The sequence below is a fragment of the Penicillium soppii genome (assembly GCF_028829465.1).
Source record: "Penicillium soppii strain IBT 18220 chromosome Unknown utg000007l, whole genome shotgun sequence".
NCBI lineage: Eukaryota > Fungi > Ascomycota > Eurotiomycetes > Eurotiales > Aspergillaceae > Penicillium > Penicillium soppii.
The window spans coordinates 2,085,303-2,111,555 of NW_026643237.1; the positions used below are offsets into that span (position 1 = coordinate 2,085,303).

The 26,253-nt window shown below is 47.9% G+C and overlaps 12 protein-coding genes across 12 annotated transcripts; 4 read left to right on the plus strand and 8 right to left on the minus strand.

Annotated features, from left to right (window-relative positions):
* Window positions 1–1,138: 1,138 nt before the first annotated feature.
* Window positions 1,139–3,209, minus strand: N7529_010047 (uncharacterized protein; the record flags this gene model as incomplete). The annotated part of the gene is made up of 10 exons (XM_057245574.1): window positions 1,139–1,154; window positions 1,211–1,413; window positions 1,463–1,498; window positions 1,553–1,755; window positions 1,806–1,872; window positions 1,926–2,136; window positions 2,197–2,362; window positions 2,412–2,674; window positions 2,730–2,902; window positions 2,964–3,209. The coding sequence occupies 10 exons, from the start codon at window positions 3,207–3,209 to the stop codon at window positions 1,139–1,141; spliced, it is 1,584 nt and encodes a 527-aa protein (XP_057093837.1).
* A 452-nt stretch (window positions 3,210–3,661) lies between these two features.
* Window positions 3,662–5,342, plus strand: N7529_010048 (uncharacterized protein; the record flags this gene model as incomplete). Its single annotated transcript, XM_057245575.1, has 7 exons — window positions 3,662–3,835; window positions 3,900–3,991; window positions 4,056–4,305; window positions 4,355–4,483; window positions 4,543–4,579; window positions 4,628–4,746; window positions 4,797–5,342. 7 exons carry the CDS (start codon window positions 3,662–3,664, stop codon window positions 5,340–5,342), a joined length of 1,347 nt encoding a protein of 448 aa, XP_057093838.1.
* A 1,187-nt stretch (window positions 5,343–6,529) lies between these two features.
* Window positions 6,530–7,336, plus strand: cbpA (putative calcineurin binding protein; the record flags this gene model as incomplete). Its single annotated transcript, XM_057245576.1, has 1 exon — window positions 6,530–7,336. One exon carries the CDS (start codon window positions 6,530–6,532, stop codon window positions 7,334–7,336), a length of 807 nt encoding a protein of 268 aa, XP_057093839.1.
* Window positions 7,337–7,876: 540 nt separating this feature from the next.
* N7529_010050 (DNA-directed RNA polymerase II core subunit RPB3) lies at window positions 7,877–8,986 on the minus strand (the record flags this gene model as incomplete). The annotated part of the gene is made up of 3 exons (XM_057245577.1): window positions 7,877–8,255; window positions 8,316–8,881; window positions 8,933–8,986. 3 exons carry the CDS (start codon window positions 8,984–8,986, stop codon window positions 7,877–7,879), a joined length of 999 nt encoding a protein of 332 aa, XP_057093840.1.
* A 918-nt stretch (window positions 8,987–9,904) lies between these two features.
* On the minus strand, window positions 9,905–10,450 carry N7529_010051 (NUDIX hydrolase; the record flags this gene model as incomplete). The annotated part of the gene is made up of 2 exons (XM_057245578.1): window positions 9,905–10,332; window positions 10,402–10,450. The coding sequence occupies 2 exons, from the start codon at window positions 10,448–10,450 to the stop codon at window positions 9,905–9,907; spliced, it is 477 nt and encodes a 158-aa protein (XP_057093841.1).
* Window positions 10,451–11,646: 1,196 nt separating this feature from the next.
* Window positions 11,647–13,520, plus strand: N7529_010052 (arginyltransferase; the record flags this gene model as incomplete). Its single annotated transcript, XM_057245579.1, has 9 exons — window positions 11,647–11,701; window positions 11,863–11,907; window positions 11,957–12,032; window positions 12,087–12,272; window positions 12,328–12,732; window positions 12,789–12,886; window positions 12,940–13,023; window positions 13,087–13,334; window positions 13,395–13,520. 9 exons carry the CDS (start codon window positions 11,647–11,649, stop codon window positions 13,518–13,520), a joined length of 1,323 nt encoding a protein of 440 aa, XP_057093842.1.
* Window positions 13,521–13,769: 249 nt separating this feature from the next.
* N7529_010053 (dehydrogenase) lies at window positions 13,770–15,132 on the minus strand (the record flags this gene model as incomplete). The annotated part of the gene is made up of 5 exons (XM_057245580.1): window positions 13,770–13,990; window positions 14,067–14,154; window positions 14,218–14,606; window positions 14,689–14,784; window positions 14,850–15,132. The coding sequence occupies 5 exons, from the start codon at window positions 15,130–15,132 to the stop codon at window positions 13,770–13,772; spliced, it is 1,077 nt and encodes a 358-aa protein (XP_057093843.1).
* A 767-nt stretch (window positions 15,133–15,899) lies between these two features.
* On the plus strand, window positions 15,900–16,638 carry N7529_010054 (RmlC-like cupin; the record flags this gene model as incomplete). The annotated part of the gene is made up of 2 exons (XM_057245581.1): window positions 15,900–15,926; window positions 15,949–16,638. The coding sequence occupies 2 exons, from the start codon at window positions 15,900–15,902 to the stop codon at window positions 16,636–16,638; spliced, it is 717 nt and encodes a 238-aa protein (XP_057093844.1).
* Window positions 16,639–17,015: 377 nt separating this feature from the next.
* Window positions 17,016–18,054, minus strand: N7529_010055 (uncharacterized protein; the record flags this gene model as incomplete). The annotated part of the gene is made up of 6 exons (XM_057245582.1): window positions 17,016–17,176; window positions 17,228–17,305; window positions 17,359–17,436; window positions 17,487–17,599; window positions 17,654–17,956; window positions 18,029–18,054. The coding sequence occupies 6 exons, from the start codon at window positions 18,052–18,054 to the stop codon at window positions 17,016–17,018; spliced, it is 759 nt and encodes a 252-aa protein (XP_057093845.1).
* Window positions 18,055–18,709: 655 nt separating this feature from the next.
* On the minus strand, window positions 18,710–19,894 carry N7529_010056 (DUF4050 domain-containing protein; the record flags this gene model as incomplete). Its single annotated transcript, XM_057245583.1, has 1 exon — window positions 18,710–19,894. One exon carries the CDS (start codon window positions 19,892–19,894, stop codon window positions 18,710–18,712), a length of 1,185 nt encoding a protein of 394 aa, XP_057093846.1.
* Window positions 19,895–20,546: 652 nt separating this feature from the next.
* On the minus strand, window positions 20,547–23,395 carry N7529_010057 (ATP-binding protein; the record flags this gene model as incomplete). Its single annotated transcript, XM_057245584.1, has 2 exons — window positions 20,547–22,026; window positions 22,074–23,395. 2 exons carry the CDS (start codon window positions 23,393–23,395, stop codon window positions 20,547–20,549), a joined length of 2,802 nt encoding a protein of 933 aa, XP_057093847.1.
* Window positions 23,396–24,189: 794 nt separating this feature from the next.
* On the minus strand, window positions 24,190–24,940 carry N7529_010058 (uncharacterized protein; the record flags this gene model as incomplete). The annotated part of the gene is made up of 2 exons (XM_057245585.1): window positions 24,190–24,840; window positions 24,920–24,940. 2 exons carry the CDS (start codon window positions 24,938–24,940, stop codon window positions 24,190–24,192), a joined length of 672 nt encoding a protein of 223 aa, XP_057093848.1.
* Window positions 24,941–26,253: the final 1,313 nt, after the last annotated feature.

Below are 26,253 nucleotides of genomic sequence, written 5' to 3' on the forward strand. Positions count from 1 at the left end.
GACTTTGTGTCCGGGGATCAAAACTGTAGTATAAAGTTAGGAACCGCGAAAAACAAAGCACTGTGCAACATGGGAGTAATTTATCGTGATGCACCAGGACTAGGCCAGTCATCCACGGGTTGTTTTTGCAGGTCTTGGACCATATGGATGGCAGCCAAATTTACGTTGAGTTGTATTGATGTGCCAATTGATTATATGCAACATAATACATTGATAAATATAAGTAATCAGTACTTACTGCTTAGGTACCTATGTACGGGGAAATTACTGTTATCGTACTACCCCAAACTCAGGCTCTAATGGCTCAAGTGAGTCACCCCAACTCTACGAATCATGCAAAATATCGGATATCGACATTACCGATGCAAAATGGAGGACTAGTCTGTCTGAATATGGAATATGCATCATTTTCGAGGCCCCGGCCCCCCCCACAGTTTATTTCGCTTGTATAAAGTTGGTACTTTGTTTAGGGCTTAGAGACGCTTGTGGCGGCTGATTCCCGGAAGCCCCTTTAGAGTCTCGTTATAGACAATTCTTTTTACCAACACAACAAATGGTCTAAATTAGCCCCCTATGCATTTTGTTATCTTATTGTGATTTTTCTCTTCTTTGATAACGTATATAGATTGCCAATCACTGAAGCTGGAGGCAACAAAATGACACAAAACCGGTGAGTTGTTCAACGCTTGGGCCCCGAGAAATGAAGGGGTGGTGGCTCATTTGGCATTAATCGATTAGGCGGATGTGCCGGTGTACTTCGGTAAACTACGTATAACTGCAGGTGGCCAGTTGTAACCCTTTTTTACCTATATATTATGGCGGGAGATGCTAAAAATTAAAAGTTTTTGACACCTTATATCCAACATGTATCTGACATTGTTGGCATGAATCACAGCTATCATAGATCTGGAGTGTAGCCAGACTTTCTAGATGGGATATAGTGTCGAGGCAGACAATCTCAAAGATCAGCTGTAACTCCAAGATTGCAATTTATGGGGTAACACGTTCGTAGACAAACTTTAGAACAAAGTTAAGATGAAGATTAAATGATCTATATGATTTTCCCAAAGCCAAACGTAGTTGATGGCGAACACGCTTCTCAATTCACAACCTCAACTTCCGAGATAAGGAATAATTATCAAAGTACATATCGACTGTTGGCGCGTTAGTATCATGCCTCACAGAGCAAAGACCTGCTAATAGAACCTACAACTTCAAGTTCTCCCTATCAGTGAGATCCAACTGAGTATTATCCACAACACGAGTCACAGTACCACCCTCCGAATCGACCGTCTCAATGATACCATTGCTAGTAACCTGGTTGACTTCCTCAAGCTTGTCACGACGTGTATTCTCCCGGCTCAGATATACCCTGAGAGAGATGATAACAAGCGATGGAAGAATTGCAGCGACCTAGGAACAATAAGTAAACCACTTCACACGCAATTCCAGTCAAACTTACCACAAGCAAGATTACCCATGTTGGTCTGTATCGAGGCTTGAAGACATGTCAGCATTGATCTCAGGGGCTCAAAATGAGCTATCGATTCACCTTCCATTCTGGTCGGAACAGCTGTGGAGAGATAATATTTCCTAGTCCGTAACCAATATGATACAGCGCAATGACGGTAGTTTTCTTTGTATGACCCGCTGATGCATTTGCAGCCCAGATCATCACAACTGCATATGGGATGCCGGCTGTGGATCGAATCCAGATTCCAGCAATGAGACCCCATCGGTTGGTCCAGGGCAAGGCTGATAAACAATCAGTATTGGAACATACTCCGATTGTTGAATATACTTACCTAACAATAGAATACTTGACAGGCCTGCTGGGATATATGCGATAAGTGAAATCCATGCTCGAAAATTCTGGCAGTGTTAGCGTATTATGTTAGCTGATCAAACGGTTCGAGTTTGCCTACCTTGGTGTGGTATAATGTTGTGGCCGCCGATGCAAGGGAAAAGAATGATACTATACCGGTCACAGTTCCCAATAGTGTTGTTTGGAGAACGGTGAAGCCAAACGAATTGATAATCAGTGAGTATTGATTTGTTATTCCGTTCGCCATTTCCTGTGACCAGGCATGTAGAAAGAATAGCCATGTCTTTGGATCTTGGATAGCTTCGATAAACCTAGAAATAAAAATGTCAGCCAGTCAAATCAAATCAGTTTTGTGAACGAGGTCCTCTGACTGATATCTCTTGAACAGCTTCTGCTCTATCCCGGAATGATTCTTTTTGATCCGCAAGATTGCTAGTCCCCGCTCCTCGTAAGTCAAGAATTTGGCATGGAGAGGACTGTCCGGGAAGAGAAAATAGACACAACCAGCAAATATGACTGTGAGCACACCGGTGATAACTAACGAAGAGCTTAGCAATTGACCGAATACCGTACTTGGGAAACATACCCATAAACCACTTCCAAGGAGAGAAGCTGCCTGTATCAATCCACAAAACACCATAAGACAACAAACCTGAGGTGATAGGGCTTGCATTGCCGATTGACCACATGACCGGCATCAACACAGCCTGTTCGTCATACGTGAAAAACATGGACATGGAAAGGAGGAATGCCGGCACGATAGATGCTTCTGCTACCCCAAGGAAGAATCGAACCACGAACAATGAGGCAAAACTATTGCATGGGATATGCAGCAGAGTGATCCCACCCCTGTCAAGTCAATTGTTGTTCGGGTTGTTGTGCGGATTGCAAGTGAGGAACGCACCACACTATTAAATTTCCAGCGAGCCATTTTCCCACAGGAAACCTTTGCAAAGCCCAATTCTGGGGCCACTCAGCTAGCAGATAACCGAAGTAAAAGATAGACGAAAGCCAATTGTATTGATTTGAGTTGAGATGGGCGTCTGTCATAATTCCGAGAATGGCGGAACTTCCAAGCTGTTGAGATGTTATAACTAACCTTTCTGACATAGGACATAGTATATTTAATGACACGTACAGTTTGCTTGTCAACATACATCAGATGATATCCAATGCACAGAAATGGCAGAATGCGCCATAAGCATTTATTTCGAATCCGTCTTGCTTCCTCGGGAGTAGGATCTGTGACCTGGATCTTGGAAAACAATTTAAAACTCTCATCAGCAAATTGATCAGGAACCTTCGGTGCAGTGCGCCGCTTATTATCGCTATCTTCGCTGGCTTGTGCTGTTGCCTTAATGGCAAATTTCTGATTTTCCCCCATGGTTTGAGGCCTATGCACGACGAAATATAAGGCCGCGTAGAGGCTTGATTCAGAACAATAGGAGCAGCTTTATATGACGAAATCGGTACTGATTATCCCGAAGAGAGTTAGATACAATGGCGCAATGCCGTGACACCTCGTCGTCTTCACATCGCGGGGAGATGCCGACATAGATGGTGGAGGTTGTGGGGGCGAAGCTCGATTTTCTCCTGTTCTGGAAGGTCATACAACTGCATCCCCCTTGGCAGAAGATAACTTGCTTACTTCCATATAGATTTGTTACCAAAACGCGACAAAGCGGCAGAAGCACGTCGGAAGTCGCCATTGCGGGGTTGCGTCACAACTGCATTGTTGGCGTGCTTAAAGCTCATGGCGATGCGTCAATCTAGAACTTCGTCCTCAAAACATTTTATCTATATCAGCAGGCTCGGTATTGGTTCAATTGTACCAACATGACACAGAAAAGCGAGCCCCTACGAGTATTGATTGCTGGCGCGGGCATTGCAGGTTTGGCGACGGCCATATCACTAAAGCGGATATCAACTATTCCAAACCTGGATATCCAGCTGTATGAGCAGGCTCCGGAGCTCTTAGAGATCGGAGCTAGTATCGCACTTAGTCCAAATGTAAGTGGTTTGCGTGTGCCTCTACAGTCAATGAATGGTATCTAACATCCACCCTCAATATCAGGGAATGCGCACACTAGAGAAACTCGGCGTGAACAGTGCCCTCACTGACGATGTTGGCTTCAAAGGGCCAAGTGGAATACCGCAGATCTTCCGGTAAAAAATTTTGGGGCCATTTAGAAGTAACCGGAACGTCCTAACCAGCACGTATCCTCAACAGCCACTGGAAGACAGATCAAGTAGTGTCGATAGACACTTACAAAGACGTTCCGAACCCTCGGCACCATACTACCCGCTTCCACCGCGGCCATATACACTCTGCTCTACTGGAGCAGGTGCCTCGCGAAACAATCCACCTGGGCAGGAAGATTGCGCGCGCGGAAGCTCGCCAGGACGGTGTCTCGCTGTACTTTGAAGATGGGAGCAGTACCCATGGGGATGTCCTCATTGGAGCAGATGGCATTCGATCGGTTTGTAAAAGGTTATTGGTAGATGCTTGCATTACTAACGTTAGTTCAGAGTGTCAGACAGTCTTTCATCCCGGACTATAAGCTCCGATTCAGCGGGAAGGTGTTTATGAGGGCAACCTTTGATGCCTCTTTAGTGGAGAGGAAAATCCCCAATTTGCCGGCCGATTCGATCCACTGGGTATGTAAACACTTCCCCAGTACCCCGTATATGGAGCCATTTGCTCATGAAATCAACAGTGGGGACCTAAGGACAACTTCTTTGCATCCCGACTTGGTAAGCAGTGAGCGAACAGACAGACTGCACGAGGCTAACGGAATATAGGCAAGAACCAATATACCACCGTCGGTGCATACGATGACCCCCGCTCAACAGAAGAGGTAGAAAATTCTGTTGCATGGGATCAACTCGGCAACGTGGCGTTCCTCAGAGAACGATACAAGGTAAACTCCAAGTGATCAGCCTTGTACACGGCCCACTTACCAAACCCCAGGACTGGAACCCCACCGTCAAAGCCCTAACAGAACTCACACCATCAACAAATCTCTATCCCAATTTCGCCGGAGACGCCCTACCAACCTGGGTCTTTGGATCGCGCGCAACTTTAATAGGCGACGCAGCGCATGCGCACGGTGGATCCTTCGCGGCCGGCGGCTCGCTGGCACTGGATGACACGCTCGCTCTTGGGCTTGCCTTCAAACATGGTTTGGCGGGGAAGACCACGTTCTCGGCTGCGGATATTGACAAGACTTTGAGGCTGTACAGTCAAACTAGGCAGCCGCACACGGATCGGTTGCTGCGCATTGTGCACGGCCAGATTGATAAAAAGACGGCATTCTTTGAGAACGCTGAGGCGGAGGATGAAGCCCTTGTTGCCCGGTTGAAGAATCGACCTAGTACGGAGTGGTTGTCGGAACATGATGTTGAAGCTGCTTTTGTTGGCGCTGTTGGCGCTGTTGGAGAGTTGGATTATGGTGAGGCGCAGCGGGTGGGTATGGATGTTGGTGGAGCGTCGCCGTTTCAAGGAAGTAAATTGTAGAATAGATCAGATGACTCAATTGACACAGAGATAAGTTATAAACAGAGATTTTAGAGTTATCTTTAAATCGATATTTAGTATTGGAAGCTATAATACCTCAAAAATAAACAATCTGCATCAGTTCGTCGACTAGCTTCCTGGCTTCAGCAACCGTGCTACTACCCGCTGTTTCGCTGTACAGTCCAATAATTCATACCATGGATCTACATCCAACATCTTGTATCCTTTCATCAAAAGTATTTAGAGCACTAAGCCGTATAACGCGATACGATGTAGGGCGTAGTGCTTATGTGTGCTAAGTTACGAGCGCTTATCTCATGTTCTCAAACAACACCTTGGTGTTGTCATTGCAGTTGGTTATAGCCTCAGAACAAAAGTCCTGAGTCAGTAAAGATAAGAATTTTCCTAATTAGGAACATTTGAACAAATGCCAGGACACGGAATGTATGTACCTTGACCTTCTGCCTTCGCCACAGGTGGAAATTCTGACTTGTCAATATCATGTCAATATCTTTCACCTTGTGCAAGGCTTGGGGAAGACAATGCGTATTGATAGTGGAGCCCTTGGAGGAACTAGGGTAGGCAGAATGATAATGATAATAAATCAATGGGGCTTAGAAGCTCCGTGGAGGAATAAACAACCTTGCATATCAATCACTACTAGCTCCGGGAATAGGTAGCCATTTGGCGGTTAGGAAAGACAAGGGGCGGAGTATGATTTGTTGAGAATTGGGAGACATATGTGGCGTGTGTGGCGCGGGTATAGGAATACGTTGTAGACGGGAACGGGGTTCACATTCCGATCCAACATAGTGTAGATCTGAAGACGTAGGCAAAAAGACCAAAACAGCGTCTAGGGCCGGAAGTGGATCATGAAAGGGGGATCTGAAGGCAGTGCAAATCGGTGTCACCGGCTATACTGGCTGCACTGCCCGTCTAAGGCAAATTCTTTATTGTTTTACTGAGCACCAAAAATTATATTAAATGGAGACTTTGTCCAGATACTAATTTTCATTTCGCCATCTCAACCAACAAGATTAGAAATCTAGAATTTGCCGCGAATTCTAGAACCCGAACCGCTTATCCGGTGGCAACAACTCCCCTCTATCTTCTTCTTATCCAACCTCCATCAAACATTGAATCATCGAATCCAAACAAGTTCAATAATCTACACACATACTATCACAATGGCCTTTTCACCCGCACTGAGCACAAGCTCTGAAACCACACGACCCTCCCTATCAATCGACATCGCCAACATCCCCTCACTATCCCAACCAACACCACCATCAAACACTCTCCTCATAACAGACCTCAATGATCTCCATGTCTTCCAACCCCCCGCCTTGGACGAAATCCGCGCCCAAATCACCTCCATCGCCCCTTTGAACTCCTTCTCCCCTCTCCCCTCCATGCGCCGCATCGTCTGCTCCTTCAACAATACAACAGACGCCACTAAAATCCGCCAGCACCTGGAAAACCAAAGCCTCCTGAACCGCGTCCGCCCACGCATCTACTTCGGCGAGCCAACGCCCCTCCTAGACGGCGGCCGCCCCAAACTCCTCGAAGCACCCCAGGTCTCAAAGCTATTCTTCATCTCGCCGCCTCCCTCCCCTCCGCACGGCTGGGTCCTGCGCAACGAAGACCCCCCAAACAAAGAAGTTCACGCCTCGGACCTCGCGCTTGCTCTATCCATGCTGAAGACCGAGGCGCCACCCCCGGAGACCGACCCCGCTACGCCAGTCTCGATTTCTTCCGAGAAGCGCACGCCCAGCTGGCCGCTTGCTGGCGGCTCCCAGCAGCGCAGCAGGAGCAGCACGATCATCTTCCATCCTGATGCGCATGGCGATAGTCCGAATCTACCGGCTGTAATGGTTGAGGATATGACGCTTGATGTGGAGGATGTCGATATGGACGATTTGAGTCCGATTGAGATGTCGGTCAAGCAGATGCCGCCTAAGACTTCGAGGCCGCCGGTTGAGTTGATGGAGTGATTGCTTTTTCTTTTTGTCTTGCTTTATCTGGCACTGTACTTGCATTTGGGATTTTAGCGATGGGTTTCGGTCATTGCATCTTTACTTTGCTGGGCGTTGGAATAGGCATATTGTCTTTTTGGGATTGAGGGCATTTTTGCTACCTCAGAAGCCATATAGCTAATAGGACGTCAAAATAAACCTGTCTGATTACTATGCAAGCTGTTCTTTGGGTATATCTGACTACATGCGACATATATAGCAACTTTGGATCCAAGAGATCATTCGCTCTCGATGTATCTGATAACCTACCGATATCTAACTTCTGACTGACACACTTTGCTGTCCACGTCCCAGACTCTTGACACTTTTAATAGTATTTAATGTTATTGACAATCTCCACTTACTAAAGCAAGTAAGAAAAAGTATTGTAGTATGAACAAAGGACAAAGATTCCCGTTCAATAGCATAAGATGACAGCGAAACTAAAAACTCCAAGCGCCCCAAATCACCAAATGAAAACGCCACACATGCTCGAGTTCAACTTTTTTCCGCAAGCCCTCAGAACCCATAGCTAGTCTGGCCGTAAGGCGTGGCGCCGTACGGCGTCTGCGCACTCTGCCAGGCACCAGCAGCGGCATTGCCGTATGAAGTCATGTTGCCATCGATGCCCTCTGGAGGCTCGTATGCATCGGGGTCATTGGCGCCCATCATCTCGGCATCCTCGGCACCCATGGGGTTCTCGCCCTCGCCCGACAGCTCGGAGACGGTGGTTGCCAGCTTGCGCTGCAGGGAGATGATGGATTGCTGCAAAATCATGTCCGGGTCCAGGTTGCCGATGCTCTCGACGTCGAAGTAGAAGATGTTAGGCTCAGCATCGTAGTCGAAGGGCTGGTCTGGATTGGCGACGGGCTCCCACGCGGCATTTTCAGAGATAGGCCTGGAGGAAATCGTCAGTTGTGGATTCGCGGATCGAGATAAATGCTTCTATTTTACATACCATTCCTTCGCTGCGTCCTGCTCGTACCAGTAATCCACATGGCGCAGGTTGTTGTTGGGGTCATATTCGAAGCCCACGGCAGCAGTAGGCGCCCACTTCGCATGTTCCTTGGCTGTGCCCTTCTTCGCCAGACAAGTCATCTTAATTTCCTGTCCCTTGCGCAGCTTGCAAATCAAAGGTCCCTTGCCCTCAGGATCGGTAGTCACGGGATCACCGATGGTCTCGTTGATGCGCTCGCCGACGACAATCAGATCCCGCGCGTAGACAGACATGATGCCGTTTCCGCAGCGCGCGTGCAGGGACAGCGTCACGCTGCAGCGCACGCAGTGGTCCTCGCAGTCGCAGTCTCGCGTGTAGTCGAGGTCCTGATCGCAGTTCAGCGAGTTCAGCGGGACCATGCCTAGGCGATGGGCGAGGAACTCGTCTGGGAGGACGGAGGTGTTGCTCTCGATTTCGATCAGGTCGAGGGCAACGGTCGGCACTTCGGCGAGCATCGTGCGGCGGAGGGAGTTGGCGAATGCGAGGTCTACTGCTGATAGTCTGAAGTCGACGCGGTAGGGTTCCGCCTGTTTCTTTGTTAGATGGTGTTCTTCAGGTTTGCTGGGTTTTTTGCTTACTTCGCGGACGGTCACTTGGGGCCCGGTGGGCTCGAGGTCCATCTCGTACTCCATGCTGTGTTGTATGCGGCAGCGCTGGTCGCCGCCACCCTTATCTGGAGCTTGGTTGTTTATCCGCGAGGGTTGTGCAAAAGAGTGTCTATTGCGCGGAGTGCAATTGAGAAGGATGCTGTGAGTGTTGTGGATGACGGGCGTGAGGTCGAACGCCTGAGGGTGGACGACATCGCGGATTTGCTCCCTCGGAGACAGCTTTTTGCGCTTTGCCTAATCGGGACAAGTCACTATGAATGTCCACATTTTCAAGGCCATTCAAGGCCATTTTATTTACTTTTACACTGGAATTCTAATCAAATAACGTTTTCCCTTTTTGCTCTTCTTCTCTTCATCCTTCCTGGCTTGGAGAGTAGAAGAAAATAGTTCAGATTGAGTGGAGGGGCAAGGGTTGTAGGCACTCTAGCATCTAAAGAGCCCAAATAGAAAGGTATCTAGAGCTAAATAGCTAGATGAAACTTGCTCTCGGCTAAAGCCTGACATGAGGGATAGGGCAAGCAATGGGATTCAGATAGAATAGTCCGATACCACGGTGAAAAAGCCAGAAGTCCTTCACTACAAAAGTAGATCAAATGTTCCAAAGCCTTCCTGTTTGCAAAAAAAGGCGTCTATCGACGAAGCAAAGAAGTACAGATTCAAGTGTTCACTCGCAAATTGAACAAGGGACGGGTAGCAGCAGCCCGACTGTCAGAAAGATGCAAAACAGAGTAAAAGGTAGACAAAGCCAATAATAGAAGCGACGAAGCCACCCTTTTTTGGAATCGGTCATGTCGAGTCATAATCAAGAAACATCTCTCTCAAGATATTCATGCACATGGTGGGGTCGAGTGTCGGAGACAAGATAAAAGAAGATGTGGAAGTGTGAGGTGGAGATCAAGGAGGCGAAGAGATGTGCAAGAGAGATGTGCGATGCGATATAGACTACCGCTTCAACGAGCTGCGATTCAGCGCTTCCAACAACTCGGGTCGACTTGCGAGAGCAGTAGCCGCCTGTGTATAGGAAACCCATTGACGTTTCCGTTTGTGCATTTCAGGCCATTCGGTTTCCTCCCGCTCGACGGTGACCTCGAAGAATTGATATGAGGCCTTGGGGGCTTGCGCCGTCAACAGGCCGGTTGGTCTCATGTCCGGGATGAGTCCCAGATCTCTGCTCACGGCACACACCACGCCGGCTTCTTCCCAAGCCTCGCGACATGCAGCCTGCTCGGCGGTTTTTTCATCGAGCTCCCAGCCTCCCTTGGGAAGAACCCAACCTCCAGGTCCGGCAGATTGGATCATGAGCACTTTGGTTTTGTCGGCGGAAATAGGGACAACGCCGGCTACCAGTCGCTCGCCTTTAGATCCGTAGCCTACCAGCCGTTAGAGTCAGAGATGTAAGGGGTGGCGCGCCACGTGCCGCGAGAATCAGGGACACATACGTTGGTTTTTCCGCCCAACGCGGGCTTCCATAGTCCGTATTTGAGCCATTGTGATAGACAAATCGAGTATGACTCGATTGAGGCTCTTGTTCTTTTTTGTTCACGAAGAGGTACCAGGTAGAAAGGTGGGTGATTCGAGAAAGAGCGGAAAAGGCCAAGTCAAAAAGAGGAGGTAGATAGATCAAGAAAAAAAATAGTACTCTCGCGAGCTCCCTCGGAGCCTGTAAGGTCTCTGGTGAGAGAGGAAGCTTTTCCAAGTGCAGTAACGGAGATGTACTGCGAGGGCGGTCGGGGATGGAAATTTTTTTTCCGTTTTGGATAATCGCGGAGAGAAAAGGAGATCAGGTATTCCTCATTCCCGGGGGATTGGAATGAAAAGAAGTACAAATAGGCATGGTTTCAAGTAATATCTGTAGTAGGGAGTGTATCGAAGAATGGGAAAAAGGGAACAGAAGTGGGAATGGAGGGGCAGAAACCGGCGGCGCTGTCCGGGACGAATGTACGATGTTTTTTAGACATTTGTTTTTTATCTTTTCTTTTTTTTTCTGTTACGATTGTTACACTTGTGGCTAGAAGATCTCCGAGATGCATATTTATAAGACATATAACTATTGTTTCTTCTGTGTGGTGTTAGGGGTTCTTTTATTGTCTCCTTTCAATCTATATATGATCATGTGACCATTCTCCAGATGCGTCAAAAGAACCGAAAGTGAGATGAGATAAGATTCAGTTTTTCTTTTTTTCTTTGCGTTCGAATTGAATCATTTGGGGTCTTTATGTCTTCCATAGGTCAATTAGTATTTTGGTACATATGTATGTTCTAACTACCCTACTTAAACAGTACTCCGTATAGTGCAGAAGTCGTCGGGATCGGGCTTGACCCTAAACCCCCTACCGGGTTTTGGTACCGAGTGGGAAAGTCGGAGCGATTCGTGGCCGATCGATGTGGCTTCATATAATTGATCATGTTATAGATCTACCTAGGTAGAAGCGGCAATAAGTCTGACTGAGTACATATATGTAGTAGAGATGAGACAATGCAATAGTTTCAAAGATTCTATTATTTGGCTCCCCTTGCTGTATAAGAAAAAGACCGTATTTACACTCTATTTACATACACGCCACTAAAAGAATTTCCCCAACTTCAACAACTACGCAACCACGCAACTACACAACTACACAATTACTGCACCATAACCACGCAACACCATCCCATCTCGTATTTACGTCTCGCCACATCGGAAAATGCAAGTGGTTGACGCCGAACGCGCGCGAAAGCTTTCACTATTCCGCCCACTAGGTATGTCCCACTCTCATGCAGGGCACCACTGAGATAAACCTCTGTTACCCCGTGGCGCTTCCACTGGTCCAGGGCCTTGCCGATTGAGATGACTTGGCGGGACCATCAACTGCGATTCGATCGCCCTACCCCTCAAAACTAATTTGATGTGATCCTGACAGGTTACCAAAGAAATTCGTGTGGTTACTGCAAGTCCAAAGATGGAAGTGCGTGGACCCCTCTTAATTGCGTCCTCATAGTGTTGACACGTAGCAGGCGCATCGTACTACACCAGTTCCACGTCTGTACACCCGGAACATTATGAAGACTTAATCAATGGCGGTTGGCGACGGTAGGTGTTTTGGTTCATTTCCCTTACCCTATATACTAATGACGTTAACATAAGATCGGGGTCCCTCTACTATAAGCAAAACTTACTCCAGTCTTGTTGTCCTCATTATACACTGAGGTTGGAGGCTGCCGACTATCGGCCCCGCCGTGATCAACGCAAAGCGATTAACAAATGGAACAAATTCATCCTGGGCCCGGAGTATATGCGCAAGGCAGCCCGGCTCTGTCCGCGCACTCGCGAGTAAGCATTTCTTCTAGTTTTTGATTACTGTCGGACTCGCTGACGGCCTCCAAAGAGAGAAAAAGCACCGCAAGTGCAACTTTGACGTTCTGTCAGCTGTGCACGAGAGCGAGTACGACAATGTCAAGCGGCCTATTGATCCGGCCACCAAACTGCCGATAGAGCCAGCGCATCGTTTCGAGGTTACCATCGAAAGCGACTCTGTGTCTCAGGCAAAGTTTGCCTTGTTTCTCAAGTATCAGACAGCCGTCCATAAAGAGGATGTCTCCAGCACGAAACCCAAAGACTTCCAGCGCTTCCTGTGCACTGGTATCAAGCGGTCTCCAAATCCGTTAACGAACTCGAACGCCACAGAGAAGAAGCTCGGCTCATGGCATCAGTGTTACCGCCTTGATGGCGAGCTCGTTGCTGTCGCAGTCCTAGACTTGCTACCGACCGGCGTCAGCTCTGTTTATGTCTTGTAAGCCAAGTCAGATACGTTTCAGTGCATCGCAAATCTGACGTACGGCCCCACAGTCACGATCCAGCCTACGAGCAATGGGAATTCGGCAAGCTGAGCGCCATGCGCGAAATTGCATTCTCAATTGAGAACCAGTACAAGTACTACTACATGGGTAAGTTGCAACTATGAAACATGCTATAGGCTGCATCTGATGTCATAATCTAGGGTATTACATTCACTCCTGTCAGAAGATGCGCTACAAGGCCAACTTCCGTCCACAGTACATCCTTGGTATGGCCCCTATTCCAGGTACATGATTTGTGTACCGTGAGAAATTTGCACGACATCTGACCCCTTTTTCTTGTTACGCAGACCCTGAGTCCGGTGAATGGGACCCTCTTAATGGAGAGTTGACGGAGAAGCTTAATACCCGTTCTTATGTTTCACTGTCGCGAGATAGAGCGGGTACTGCACCCGCCATTCCAGCTGATTCCAAATCTGAAGATGAGGTGTCGCTCTTTGACATAGGTATGCCAGGCGTTCTTACTGTTGATCAAGTGCAGGCACTGGATCTCGATCACTGGTTGCTCTTTTTCAGGAACAACTTTGTTCACATGGAGGTAAGTCTTTGTTTCAAGTGTCAATTCCGGAGATGATCCGCGTTTACCAACTATGACTAGGATTTGGTGAAATGGGAAACTATGTCTATGACCGAGCCACAGTCCATCAAGGGCATTGTTGCTGAACTAGCTGCAGTCCTGGGCCCGAAGGTTGTCCAGAACAGCGCTGTCGACTTGTTTGGCTGAGATGACGCTGTTTCGATTGAACCCCATAAATTATGCTAACGTTGCATGCACCATTGTTCGAGTTCAAAGATTCTAGCAAGGGAACCTCAATAACAATGTTAATGAAGTACCACCATTCCAAAAACCCTTGCCCATATTCCCATTAAAACTTTGAATGTGTGAATTAGTGTATGCTGCGGGTGTTCAAAAGATCAATTTCATATGCTCCCAGTATATTTTGAGTATCGAAATTACTATCTATCATTGAGATCAAACATTGACGTCCAATGTACGTCCAGTCTCAGAGCTTTGAACAGCAAGCTCTACAAGCCGAATAACACTCGCAGATTCAACAGGATTCACTGGCACATCACCCTCGCCAGCCAAAGCCTTTGCGAGTTTGCTATAGAAATCGGTATATAGAGGTGCGTCGACAGTGGGAACGACTTCACTCTTGAACGTACCATCGCTCTGAACGGAAGTCAATGTACCTAAGCACCATCAGCAATCAAAAATTCACAGCATCTTGTACGGTATATTGAGCAATGTCAATCATGAGTCTCTTACCATAACGCTCACTAGGCTCCTTCCCGTAGCCCTCATCCCCAGGCCGCATTCCTGATTTCAGCTGCTCTTCTTGCACATCGAAGTGATACTAAAAGAAACAAAATCAGCACTCGAACATTAATGCCTTTCCTACCATCAGACAACCACATACCTTCTTGAAAGTCCCCTCGGTACCCTTAACCCAAAAGCGCAACTGCTTTTCCTGCGGACTAACAACAGCCGCCTTAGCCGTAGCCAAGAATCCATCGTAGTGCATCAACACAGTAAACGAATCATCGCTACCGCTAACGCCCTCGCGCTGGTTACCAAGGAACGCAGTGATTCGCTTCGGCAAACCGAAGAGCAGCACAGTTTGGTCGATAAGATGGGCACCCAGGTCGTATATCGCGCCGCCGCCGGGCATGGCCTTGGTCCGCCATGCCGATCCCGGGATGCCGGGGACGTGGCGCTCGAATCGGGTTTCGAACTCTACTATTCTTCCCAAGGAGCCGTCTCGGACTATCTTCGATAGGGTGAGAAAATCGGCGTCCCAGCGTCGGCCTGTTGTGTATGTCGTGTGTCAGTTTGCCCAATCCTCTCATGGCTCGAGTGCTGGATTGAATACAACTGGAAGAAGACATACTTTGATATACCGTAAGCAGGCGGTTCTGCTTCTTTGCAAGCTCCACGAGTTCCTGGGCCTCTTCATATGTGGGGGTGAACGGCTTTTCAACAACGACTGGTGGGATCCAGATCTTAGTTTGGTGTTCATGTATGGCTGCGTGGAGGGAACTCTCAGCATACCATGCTTTCCTGCATTCAAAGCTAGCTTCGCCAACTCAAGATGAGAATCCGGGGCAGTGGTCACAACCACAACGTCGACGGCGGGATCCTTGATCAATAACTCTGTACTGCGGAAACTTTTAATCCCCGGCCAATCCTTCTCTGCGTCATCATTGGGCTTCGGCGTCCTCTGGACAACGGCATATAGATTGAGATTTTTCGCTGCCCTTATGAAGGGGATTTGGTAAATCTTAGCGCTAAGGCCGTAGCCAATAATGCCGACGTTGAAGATCTTGGATGTCATAGCTGAGTCGTTGGAGTAGGTAGGTAAACGGGAGTCGTTTGGAGAAAGAACGAGCTCAAGACCACCCTTTATACAACGTCCAGCTACTCGACCGCAAAATGTATTTGCCGGCGGAAGCTGACTACTGCATTTTGAGGCTTGAGTCTGACATTCTAGATGCTGCTCCAACTGACCTTGATTCTCAAGGGACCCACTGTCGGCGAGTCGGCGTTGGAATCTGTGAATGTGGTTTTATTCCCCGCAATATCTCTCCCCAGGGCGTGGGATAGGTAGTACCGGATAAGGGCTTAAGCGCATGGAATGGATTTCCTCGTATTAAGGCTTTCCAATGTGCAAATGCGGAATCCTATAAGCAAGCAAGATATGATAAAGTGACTGATGTGCTAGGTGTATTGCACATCCGCCGGTCCCTTTTTCAAAGCACCGGTTGTAGGAGCTCCATTACCGACCTATATAATTAGACACCGGACACGAAACGCTAGCCTTATTAGTCTATAGCGGATAAGACATACCCCAGTATTTGATTTCTCCGCATTTGTCAGAATCGGGCTTGAAATTGTAGCCTTGCTTCAAAGGCTCAGTGAAGTGTAGGGTGAAGGATACATATCAGGCTGACCATCTATGGTGTTTAGAAGGTCTGGAAAGATGTTATATTAAGCTTCTGCTAATGTAACGATATCAACTTTCTAGACAGGGTGTATATAGCTTGTCGGCTAGTTTGGTACGGAATAGTCCTGCTCGTGGATTAATTACAAGAAGCTTTCGCAATGCGTTATTCTGGCAGTTTACTCCAAGTATGAACCGGTCTTCTTAAAGAACCTCTCTATCGAACGACTCAACCTCTCCCCTTCATCAGTCCGCGAGCCGCACTGGCTTGCAAATGCCAACGAGCTTGCCTACTGTCTATGCGAAACCGTGCTCGTCAGTATCCCCGACACAGGCAATGTATTCTCTACATTCGTCATTGGATCCGGTCAAATGTTCCATGTCGAATCTGGTTCCTTACACCATATCGAAAACATCAGCAATGAAGAAGCGGAGACAATCATCTGTTTCCGCCATGAAAACCCACAAGATTTCGCTCTGTCCGCCTCGATGGGTGCCATGAAAGACGCCGTCCTCGGCAACACCTACGACCACCACTCTGACGACTGGTCGAATATCACCCGAAACACCCAGCCTAAGTACATTGTCCAGCGCAAGGAAAAGCCCCATGTCCTTTCCACAGCCTACTTTTCCGACTCGCACAAGTACGACATCGAGAACATGAAGCCACCCGTTGCCTCGGACGTCGGCTCGAATCGCACGGCACGGAACCAATTCTGGCCGGCTCTGCACAATATATCTATGTACTCCTTACGCGTTGAAGACACTGGCATGCGCGAGGCACATTGGCACCCCGAGGCGGCGGAGCTGGGGTATGTTGCCGAGGGAGAGGGCCGTATGACCATCATGGATCCGGATGGGTCTACCGATGCTTATGTTTTGAAGAAGGGAGATATGTAGTATGTCCCGATTTCGTATCCTCGCCAAATTGAGTGTATTGGGGAGGGAGGGTTCCATTTCTTGATCTTCTTTGATCAGGCGAATCCTAAGGATGTTGGATATCGGACTTCGGCTACGGCTATGTCTCGTCAGACGTTAGCGTCTACTTTGAATATTTTGGAGAAGGATCTTCCGCTATTTCCTTTTACTATCAAGGACCCTTTGATTGTTAGAAAAAAGAACCCGATGGATGCTGTAAAGTCTAAGCTTTGAATTTGCCTGGGCTATATTGGTACATAGAGAACTGGGCACGAGATTGTGCAGAAGTGTTTCAAAAGACATGGGTGATTTTCACAGAGTTGCTTTGTGAAATACATGAGTAGTCAGGCGACTATTGGTTACAGGTTATAAGTGTGAGACTGGATCTTGATGCTAGACACAGTCCACGTCTTTCCGTTATCAGTTGTCTTCAGACCAGAAGAAGTGGCTTCGTTGATGGCCAGGGTATTGCCGAAAGAGGAGTCAGCCGCGTTCAGGATGATAGTAGTATCGAGATATTCTATAACAGATTAGTGTCCGATTTGTTGCTTCAATATGGACTCCAACTCACCGTGTGCTGCAGCGGTACCCTTGCAGGCATCATCCTGGCATTCGACAGCGGTACCCCAGCCCTGGGCTTGGCCAGAACCTAGAAAAGATTGTAAGTTGAGTACAGGCAGTTGAAACTAATTGAAAACTTACTCGTTGACAGAGTTGACACAACCTCTCCATTGATAGAGACCGTCTGGTCGAACTTGCTGGTATCATCATTGTACTTGTCTATGAAATCATTAACTCAAATCACTTCCTCCCACTAACCTCTTACTCACAATGCATTTTGATCTCATCACCAGCATCAGCAGGCACCTGCTTTCCACCCAGCTGGGTGTCTTCAAGTGTACTAGCCCATGTGCACCATTGACCAGCTTTCGCTCCACAGTTGCTGCACAAGTCAGACATGAAATCACTTCGCACAAGTTTCCTCATTACCACTCACGCTGCAGGGTCAGCGAACGAAACAGCAAGAGCCTGAATCAAATCACCGCCGCTTGTCCCCATACCAGGCCAAAGGGCAAGACGGTCTTTCTGTGGGCTCGGGACTTCGGGGAGAACCAGTGTTGTGGTTGCTTCGCGGATCCAGGACGAGGTAGGGCCGAGGGCGAAGTATGGGCCGAACCCGATGGTTTCTTGTGCGTTGACAAGACCCAACACGGCGAGGACGGCGAGGTTTCTGAAGGTAGACATGGTGAAGGTGTGAGCACTCTTGGATGAACACACTTTACAGGGGAGGGGAATGGCTCTATTATATCATATTTCGTAGATTAAGGGCCTTCAAAGCTGGGTCAGGGCTTAGTTAAGGGGCAACATGAACCGGATCCTTCCACTCCATTGATCCATTGTTTCTCTGTTTACACATGGTGAAAATATGACGTGAATTTAAGGCATGGAACAACTTGGAGCTGATTGTTTCAAGTAGAATGTCTTGAAACAGACTAACGTTATTGGTCTCGAGTCCGATGGAGGGAGATCCAAACCAACGTGCTAGTTTCACTCTGTTACATAGAATCCGACCCCGTAGATTAAGAGATAAATGTGACCAAGTTTGCATTTCTGATGTTCGATTAACATACATAGTGCCAATTGTACCCTGCAATATAGGGCTCCACTCAGATTTATTGGACCCGTCGAGATGCAGAAACGGAGGAATACAACTCAGCAAGGAACAATATACGAGATCGAAGTTTTGGGAGTGAGTATCGTAGAGTCAATCAGACTACGTGGATGTTAGGCAAACATCAAAATTTTCAAGTCATTCTCATTCATGCCCATATACATTGCATCGTGTTTCTTCGTTGTGCGAAACTGGAAAGGAAATCAAACACCCATGTTCAGATTTTGAACAAGAAAAAATAAAGAGCAGAGCCACCAAACAGACGCCAAACGCAGCCAGGATCAAACCGACCAGAGTGGACAGATCCTCTCAATCCCCTTAGCCATGACCATAACAGCTATGCAATTACTCATGATAGATACCAGTAGACACCACGCCTTCCTAAGCAGCTCCATTCCCAGCATCATGGCTGGTTGATCCACGGCGATGGAACGGGTGTCCGAAGTGGAACACTTTCTTCACGGCGTTGGTGATACTGTTCTTACGCCTACCCGTCGGTGTTTCTTCGGCACGCTCTTCAGGTTTCTTGGGTACAGTGGCGGTATCTCCAAGGACAATAGATGTCACTGCCGGCTTGGGTGGCCATTGTCCATCTGATTTCCAGCCCTGGACCATGGCTTTCGTCAAATGGGCCAGGTTAACGGGCATGGTGGGAGTCATTCCTTGCACGACGACTTTCGTATAGATTGAGGGGTAAATTGAGGGCATGATGGTTGCGCGGACGGGATTGTCGTCTGAGATAAAAGGAGGTGCCACAGGGATAAGGGGCTCATCGAGCTCTTCTTCCTCCTTTTCCTCTTCAGTTTGATCTTCCACGGCTGGGAATGTTGTCAGATGCGACGGATCAGTTGCAGATGAATGATCTGGCTCTGTAATATTGGTTTCTGAAGATGCTTTTCCTTTGACCTCTTCATCTGGTGCTGTAGATTGCCCTTCCTCTTGATCACCCTGCGCCCCTGAAGTCAAGTCCACTCGCCGTTGTAGTTCCTCGCTCTTCTGCTGGTCTACAATCGCAAGGGAAGTCTCGGTCTGGTTTGCCAAACTGGAAACACCATCACTACCAGTGCTAGACAAAGTTGTGGAGTGGGATGTCGCGGAAGATGCCCCGGTGTCTCTCTCCAAACCATCCGACTGATCTGTTGTGTCCGTCTGCCCACCAGCCATCGCACGCTTTCGCTCTTCAGTCTGTATCTGCCGTCGAGTCTTCGCGCCAGACCACGCATTGCGCCTGGCCATCCACACACGGAGTCCTTCGTTCCACGCCATCTCATCGTCCATCTGCCGACGGCGTTTGCGACGGCGCTCAATGTCGGCTTGTGCGCCGGGGGTTGTTCTCACGGGCAGCTCATCGTCCTCACTGTCTGAATTTTGTGGTTCGAGTTCCGAGGTTGAGCTGTCGAATTCGCGGACTCGCCATTCGCACACTTCACGGTTGTGGCAAAGGGTGCCGTCGGCGGAAGATGCGGAGATCACACCGGCTTCAAAGTCCCAGTCATTGCGGACGACTTCTTTGACGAATAATTTGGCCTCACGAACTGAGGCGTCGCGTGACCCGGTTGCCATCATGGTTCGGGGTTGAATGGATGTGGGGGTGAATTCTCCTCTGAGAAAGTGGGGAGAGCTTGGTTTAACAAGGTTTTCTTCCCGCTGAGATCGCCTCTCCAATATTCTCTCAATTTCTCGTCTCTTACATTCCTTTCAACTTATAAAAGGATGCCTAAAACTGAAAGATTCCAGTGAAATATATAGTATCTCCTGAAATTGGTGTCAATCACTTCTTACTCTTCTGTGACTCTTGTTCCAACCCCGAGTCACCAAGACTAGCTAGTCTAGATTGGGGACGTTTTTCCCGGAGTTTATGTATTCAATGTTCTAAAATAACTACATGTATGTATGTGGTAACCATTCAAGGTATGTTCAGGAACTTCAAGCAAAGGTCCTCTTCTCAGATTAAATCCAACAGTGATCTATGAAACGGCACAGACAAAAGTGGTCTGTTAAGCCATGTCTGGAATCTGTGGCCCAATAGATCCTGAAATCGTGTTTTGCTCGCTTACACACAAGAGATCGTCGAGTATGGTGATAAAAGATGCAGTAGTATATGCGTTTTGACTAATGGTACAGGTCTATCATCGCTAAAAGTACATAGGAAACCCCAATTCCCAATCAACATAAGAAACACTAACGTACAAGCCAGGAACCCCCAACAAAACAAAACTTATGTCCGAACACGTGCCGAATCAGACGACGCCTCACCAGTAGGACCAGGAATGAATCCCCAGCCAGGACTCTTCTCCCGACGACCCTTCCGATCACCATACTGCTCATCGAACTTGCGAATCGCCGACAACGAGGACATATCCTCACTAATCGAAGCGCTGATTTCTTCCATTCCACGCTCGAAATGCGCGCGTGTTAGGATTCGTCGCTCAGGATAACTATACGGCTCATCGCCTGTGTGTTTGGAGGCAGCGTCGTTCTCCTCGCGAACACAAGCCAGGGCAGCTGCCACCGCCAGGTTTTTGAGGTCAGAGCCGGAATACAGGGGTGTGCGGCGGGCTAGCTCGGCGAGATCGACGGAATCGTGGAGCTGTTCTTCTTTCAAGTGGATCTTCAAGACTGCGTGGCGGTCTTCCTCGGTTGGTAGATCGACAAGGAGACGACGGGGGAGTCGGCGGAGAACAGCGTCGTCGAGATCGAAGGGTCGGTTTGTGGCGACCATGATAAAGGCTGAGAGGTCGTTCATTCCATCCCATTCGCGGAGGAACTGATTGATCAGTTCGCGGTGGGAGGTACGACTGGCTGCTCCTGTGCGTGAGCAGAAGATGGCGTCTGCTTCGTCGATGAAAACGACGCAGGGGCTGAGCTTCTTCGCTAGTGTGAAAATCGCCTTCACGTTCTTCTCGCCTTCACCGACGTACATGTCGTACACTTCTGACCCGCTGACTTCGAGGACGGTCGCTCCACTCTCGCGGGCGACGGCCTTTGCAAGCAGTGTTTTTCCGGTTCCTGGTGGCCCGTACAGGAGAAGACCCGGGATCTTGTCTGTGGCGAGAACACCATATGTGAATGCCTCAGGGCGGATGAGGGAGAGGGATGTCAGTGTCTTAAGAGCATCAATGGTTTCAGGAGGCACATGCACATCGTTGAAGGTGGTGCGAATGCTCTTTGCGTCAACTACGCCGTTGAGCAGCTTTTTTTCGTGCGTGTTGCATGTTTTGCGCAAAGAGGCCAGCAGCTGCTCTCGAGTCTGTCCTGCTTCCGAGTCCTTTTGCTTGGGGGATTTCTCCTTCAGCCATTCATTGGTGACTCGGTCACTCTTGTCCATGAGCTCGATTCCGCGTCGGATATGTTCGAACCCAAAAGACTCGTTGGTTTCCGCAGAGCCAAGTGCAAGTGTGGCAATCCAATGCACTTGGTTATATGACCAGAACCGATCCTCAATCCCAGATTCTTTGATTGTCGAAGGTTCAAGTGGCCAAGCACGATCGTGAAGTACATTGTCTTTTGCGGGCAAAGACTGCTCGTTCAGTCGGAAACGAAGCATGCTCTGCAAGTGGCGGATATTGATGTCCATGGTGCGCTTCTTGCGGTCTTCTACAAAGACCTTTTCGGCGGATTTCGAGTTCATGGCGGGCGTTATAAACAGAGTCTTCGAGAACTGGTCTTCAACGACATTCTGTAAAGCCCAGAACCATCTGGGGATGGTGTAGTATGGATTTCCTGGGAGGTAGTTCCGATTAACAGAATCTTAGACCCTGCTCCTCTCCGATCTTGAATGACTTTGTGCAAGAGCGAAATGAACTTTGATCCCTCTCGAGTGTTTTGGATATCACGGTAATCCTGTATGTGCATAATGATATCTCGAGATGGCAGCGCCTTGCTAGCATCTGGTTGGGGGGTTTCTGCCGGTTCGCTAGAGTCTGACGCTGCTTGGCTCGATGGTCCGAGGAGTTCATTGAGTAGTTTAGTCCAGCGAGTCTCAGCACGACCACCTCGTGAAGCGCCGACCCCGGGATCTGCGTCCGTTTGACCATTAATGGATCTACCCAAGAGTGTTTTCAGCCCAAGCCAGTTGGGAAGCGCAATGTCGCCAGCTTCTTTGCTGCTTTCGATTGTGATAAACCGCGGTGTGCCGACATCGCCGCGCATCCCTCGCGGGCCAATTTCGGTGACGTCGTCTTCGCCATCTGCTTCCTGGTCTTCAACTTCTGGCCATGAAGGAGCAGAATTCTGATATACCTCATAGCCGAGCGATCGAATTGGTGAAGTCACACCGACATCTGCGAGATCTTGCTCACTGAACAATTGAGCGATGTCCTGGGCATTGAGGGTCACCAAGTCAGTGCTCAACTCGTGGGCGAGTCTCTTCACTACAGCGTCGAGAAATGAAATACCGTCATTGCCAGGGTAGTGTAGGACCAAATGCGACTTCTTCACCGAAGGCTCTTGGGCATATTTTGCCGGTGGTAGTCGCAGGCCTGCTTTGACAGAGGCGCACAACTCTTCCCATGACTCCTCAGCCACCGCATACCGGTTCCCTGCTGGCGGCTCATCAGGTGCAGATGAATGAGGGTCTCCTCCAGACGCCATCGTTTCCCTTGTAGCCTCCGTCTCCGCTTGTGATCCTGACTTTGTGATCTTGACCTGTTGTAATGATTGCGCAAGAGCATGATCTTCCTGGCCGTGAGATACCGTATTGCGCTCATGGAACCAAATTGGTACAGTTGTCGCTGACTGGGATGGCTCCTGTGAGGATTTCCTGTTCCTCATCGCTCGGCGCATGGCAGACCCGTATGTTTTTAAGGCTGGCTTGGTAGATTCGGGGGATGGAGTTGAGGGCGGGGCGCCATTGGGGGTGCTGTTCTCGGTCTTGATCGTTGGGTCTTCAACGGTGTTCCCTGGCGCTGTAGACGCCGCATCATAAGGATCTTGTGGTGATGCTAGCCATCTTGGTGATAGATGGAATCGGCGCGACGGTGCCGAGAAGGGCGCTGAATAGCGGCGGCGAGCGACAAATCTGCAAGGGTGAGCAAACAGCCGACCCTGCTGGATTGATGAATACATCCGTGACAGTAATAATGTCACCGCAACTTGTGGTATTGAGATTTAAGGGACCAGTGGCGGCCGCAGGGCTTCTATCGGCGAGAAATCAACGATAACGTAATCAATGGTTTTCGCCGCCAACATTAACAGAAGCCTTTTGCGGCCACCCTGACGTCTGTGTTTTGTAGACATTCTCTGAGAAAAGCTGTTTTATATGGCAATTTTTTTTTAGATAACTCAATCAAGAGCCTGTATGTATATATCGATTCGATCCCACAGAATAAACGTAATGCAGTTTGGATATCTGAATTGTCATCATGGCCAGGAAATATTGCCGTAGCAGGGTCCCTTGCTCTTGACCTCCGAACGTGGCTTTGGTTTGTGACCATCAATTAGTGATAAATAGCTGTATTTACTAGTAGGCTGATGCTGGTCCCTTTTTGGCAGGGAAACTTCAAGTTTCTTTCTTCTTGTACTTGGCTATCTGTGCAAGAATGCACATGTTCAACGTATAAACATATAATTATAGACAACAATCATGAGTCACCTACATTTTGGTACTCATTAATATCACTTGAACAAGCTAGGTATGATCAATCATTGTGTAGACCTACATATGTCCTCATGAAAATTTGCCATGCAATCACGTATACTATCAATTCTCTTAGCAGACAAAAGTTGAGGTGAACTCAGTTGCCACAAAGTCGAAGATTTAGCCCGTACAACATATAAACATTGGACCTCGGGAGTTCCTACTGGGCTCATACATAGACAGTCTGATAATTTCCAAACCCGAGTTATTCTGTGATACCCTACTAGTATTCATCATGAAGTTTGAAAGTACCCATCCCGTTCCCAACCTCCTGCCGACCCATTGGTGTCATATCCAGAAGATGATATGTCGACAAGATACTTTCCATCCCCCGAGATGTAGTATCATAGGTATGGAAAACCTGGTCACCATCTTTCCTAAAAACACTGAGACCAAAATACCCATTCCCAGGCTTCCAAGTAATCACTTCGCCCTCCTCTTCAGCTTTCTTCCACGCCTGATGAGTCTTGGCAGAGCTATAAAATGGAAACTTCCATCCCATCTGCTGTTTGAACGCAGAGATCTCTGATAATGGTGCAGTAGCGACACCCACAAATGAGGTATCCCGACTATGCAGATGACCGAGATCAGGGATGTGATCCATGCAAAAAGAGCATCCTACACATCCGCGATGCTCCTCTGGACCGAGCATGAAATGGTAGATAATGAGTTGCTTGCGATTGTCGAACAGATCTTTGAGATTCTTTTCGCCGTCTGGAGTGTCGAATTGGAATTGCTCTGGGTTGGATATTTGCACCATAGGTAGTTCTCGGCGTGAAGTGGCTAGCCTTTGAAGTAATCGTGTAGCTTCTTTTTCTTGTTGAAGAAGGACAGCACGAGCTTGTTGATATTTGTCTGCGCTGACTATGGGCTTCTGTTCAAGTGATTAAGTTAATTCCGATAGATGAGAGGGCACGATGGATCGGGGTAGTGAGTATTCTGAAGTAGCTTACTTTCTTCTCGTTCGAATCCATTTTGTAGGTTTTGGCAGGCTCATGCGAATCGAATGAAGGCCAAGAAACTACTCTGTAACCCTGTCTTAATATCCGGGGTGGTGGATCTTAATGCTTAGGATATCAGCGAAAGGTTGTTACTCATCATGCATCATGTGCAAGGATTACGTTTTCTCAGTTGGGCTGTCCACGGGTATAATTTGGGTTGACATCGAACATGACTAGGCGGAGGCCTAATTAGCATTGGTGTCAAAGCTCACTATATACGCTTCATGACTACAATAACTATTACGAATGGCAAGTGAAAGTCGTCGATAATATTTTTCATTCAAAGTATCCCATAATATATAACCGAACAACACAAGTGTAATGGCGAAATGATCATCAGAAGGAAGGCAACGGAAATCTCTACACGGTTTTGCGCATTCAGAACAGGTCTGTGAGTTTACATCCGAGAATTTTTCGTCACTTGATCATTTAGCCATTACATAGGCGAGTCCATGGTGTATCGAGAATGGTTCAAGAATGTTGAGATAATCTGGACTGAGAGCGAAATTAGCAAACGCTCAATACAAGACATGAGTAAAATATGCATTGCATTATAAGAGTTCTCAGCAAGATATACTGGCAAGTAGCAGACCGACCGGGAAAGGAAGGTCCGAATTGTCTCCGCATTGTCGATTTGGAGGGTAAAGAAGTAAAGGTTTTTGTCATCCTTGAACAGATAGGGAATGCAAATGCATGTGGGAAGGAAAAATAAAAGACTCACGTTAAGCATAAGGTGTAGCACCTGATCTATCATTTTAGTGATGAAATTCATGCATTGTAAACAGTTTAATAAAGTCAATCATGTTGTTCTCAAGCATCAGGTGTTCGCAGCATCATGAGATCACCCGATGTTTAAGAAAAGCATGAATGAACAATATACTGAATAATTGGTTTTCTGCTTCAAAGATGGGCAGCAGAAGTATGCAGCAAATCCTGCAATCATAGATGGAGCAGAGAGCAGAGGACTCTGAATCACACTGCAGAAGAAAAGAAGAATGAAAGATGAGGAAGAAGAGAAAAGAAAAAAAAAGTTGTGATAAAAAGGACGCGAAGCTAAGAGATTTTCCGATTCACGTGACATTCCCCATTGGGGATAGTGTGGTGTGAAATGGAATCAGGACAGAAATGAGGGAAAAAAGGCTCAAAAGAGGATATATCTCTTTGGAAAAAAAGACTGCAGAAGACTACAGATCATTTTTAAAAAGGATTCCGTACAATATTCTCTCACTATGCTGTAGTTCTCTTCCCCCCCCAATATTCTATCGCGTTGTCGTCTCGGTTAGATC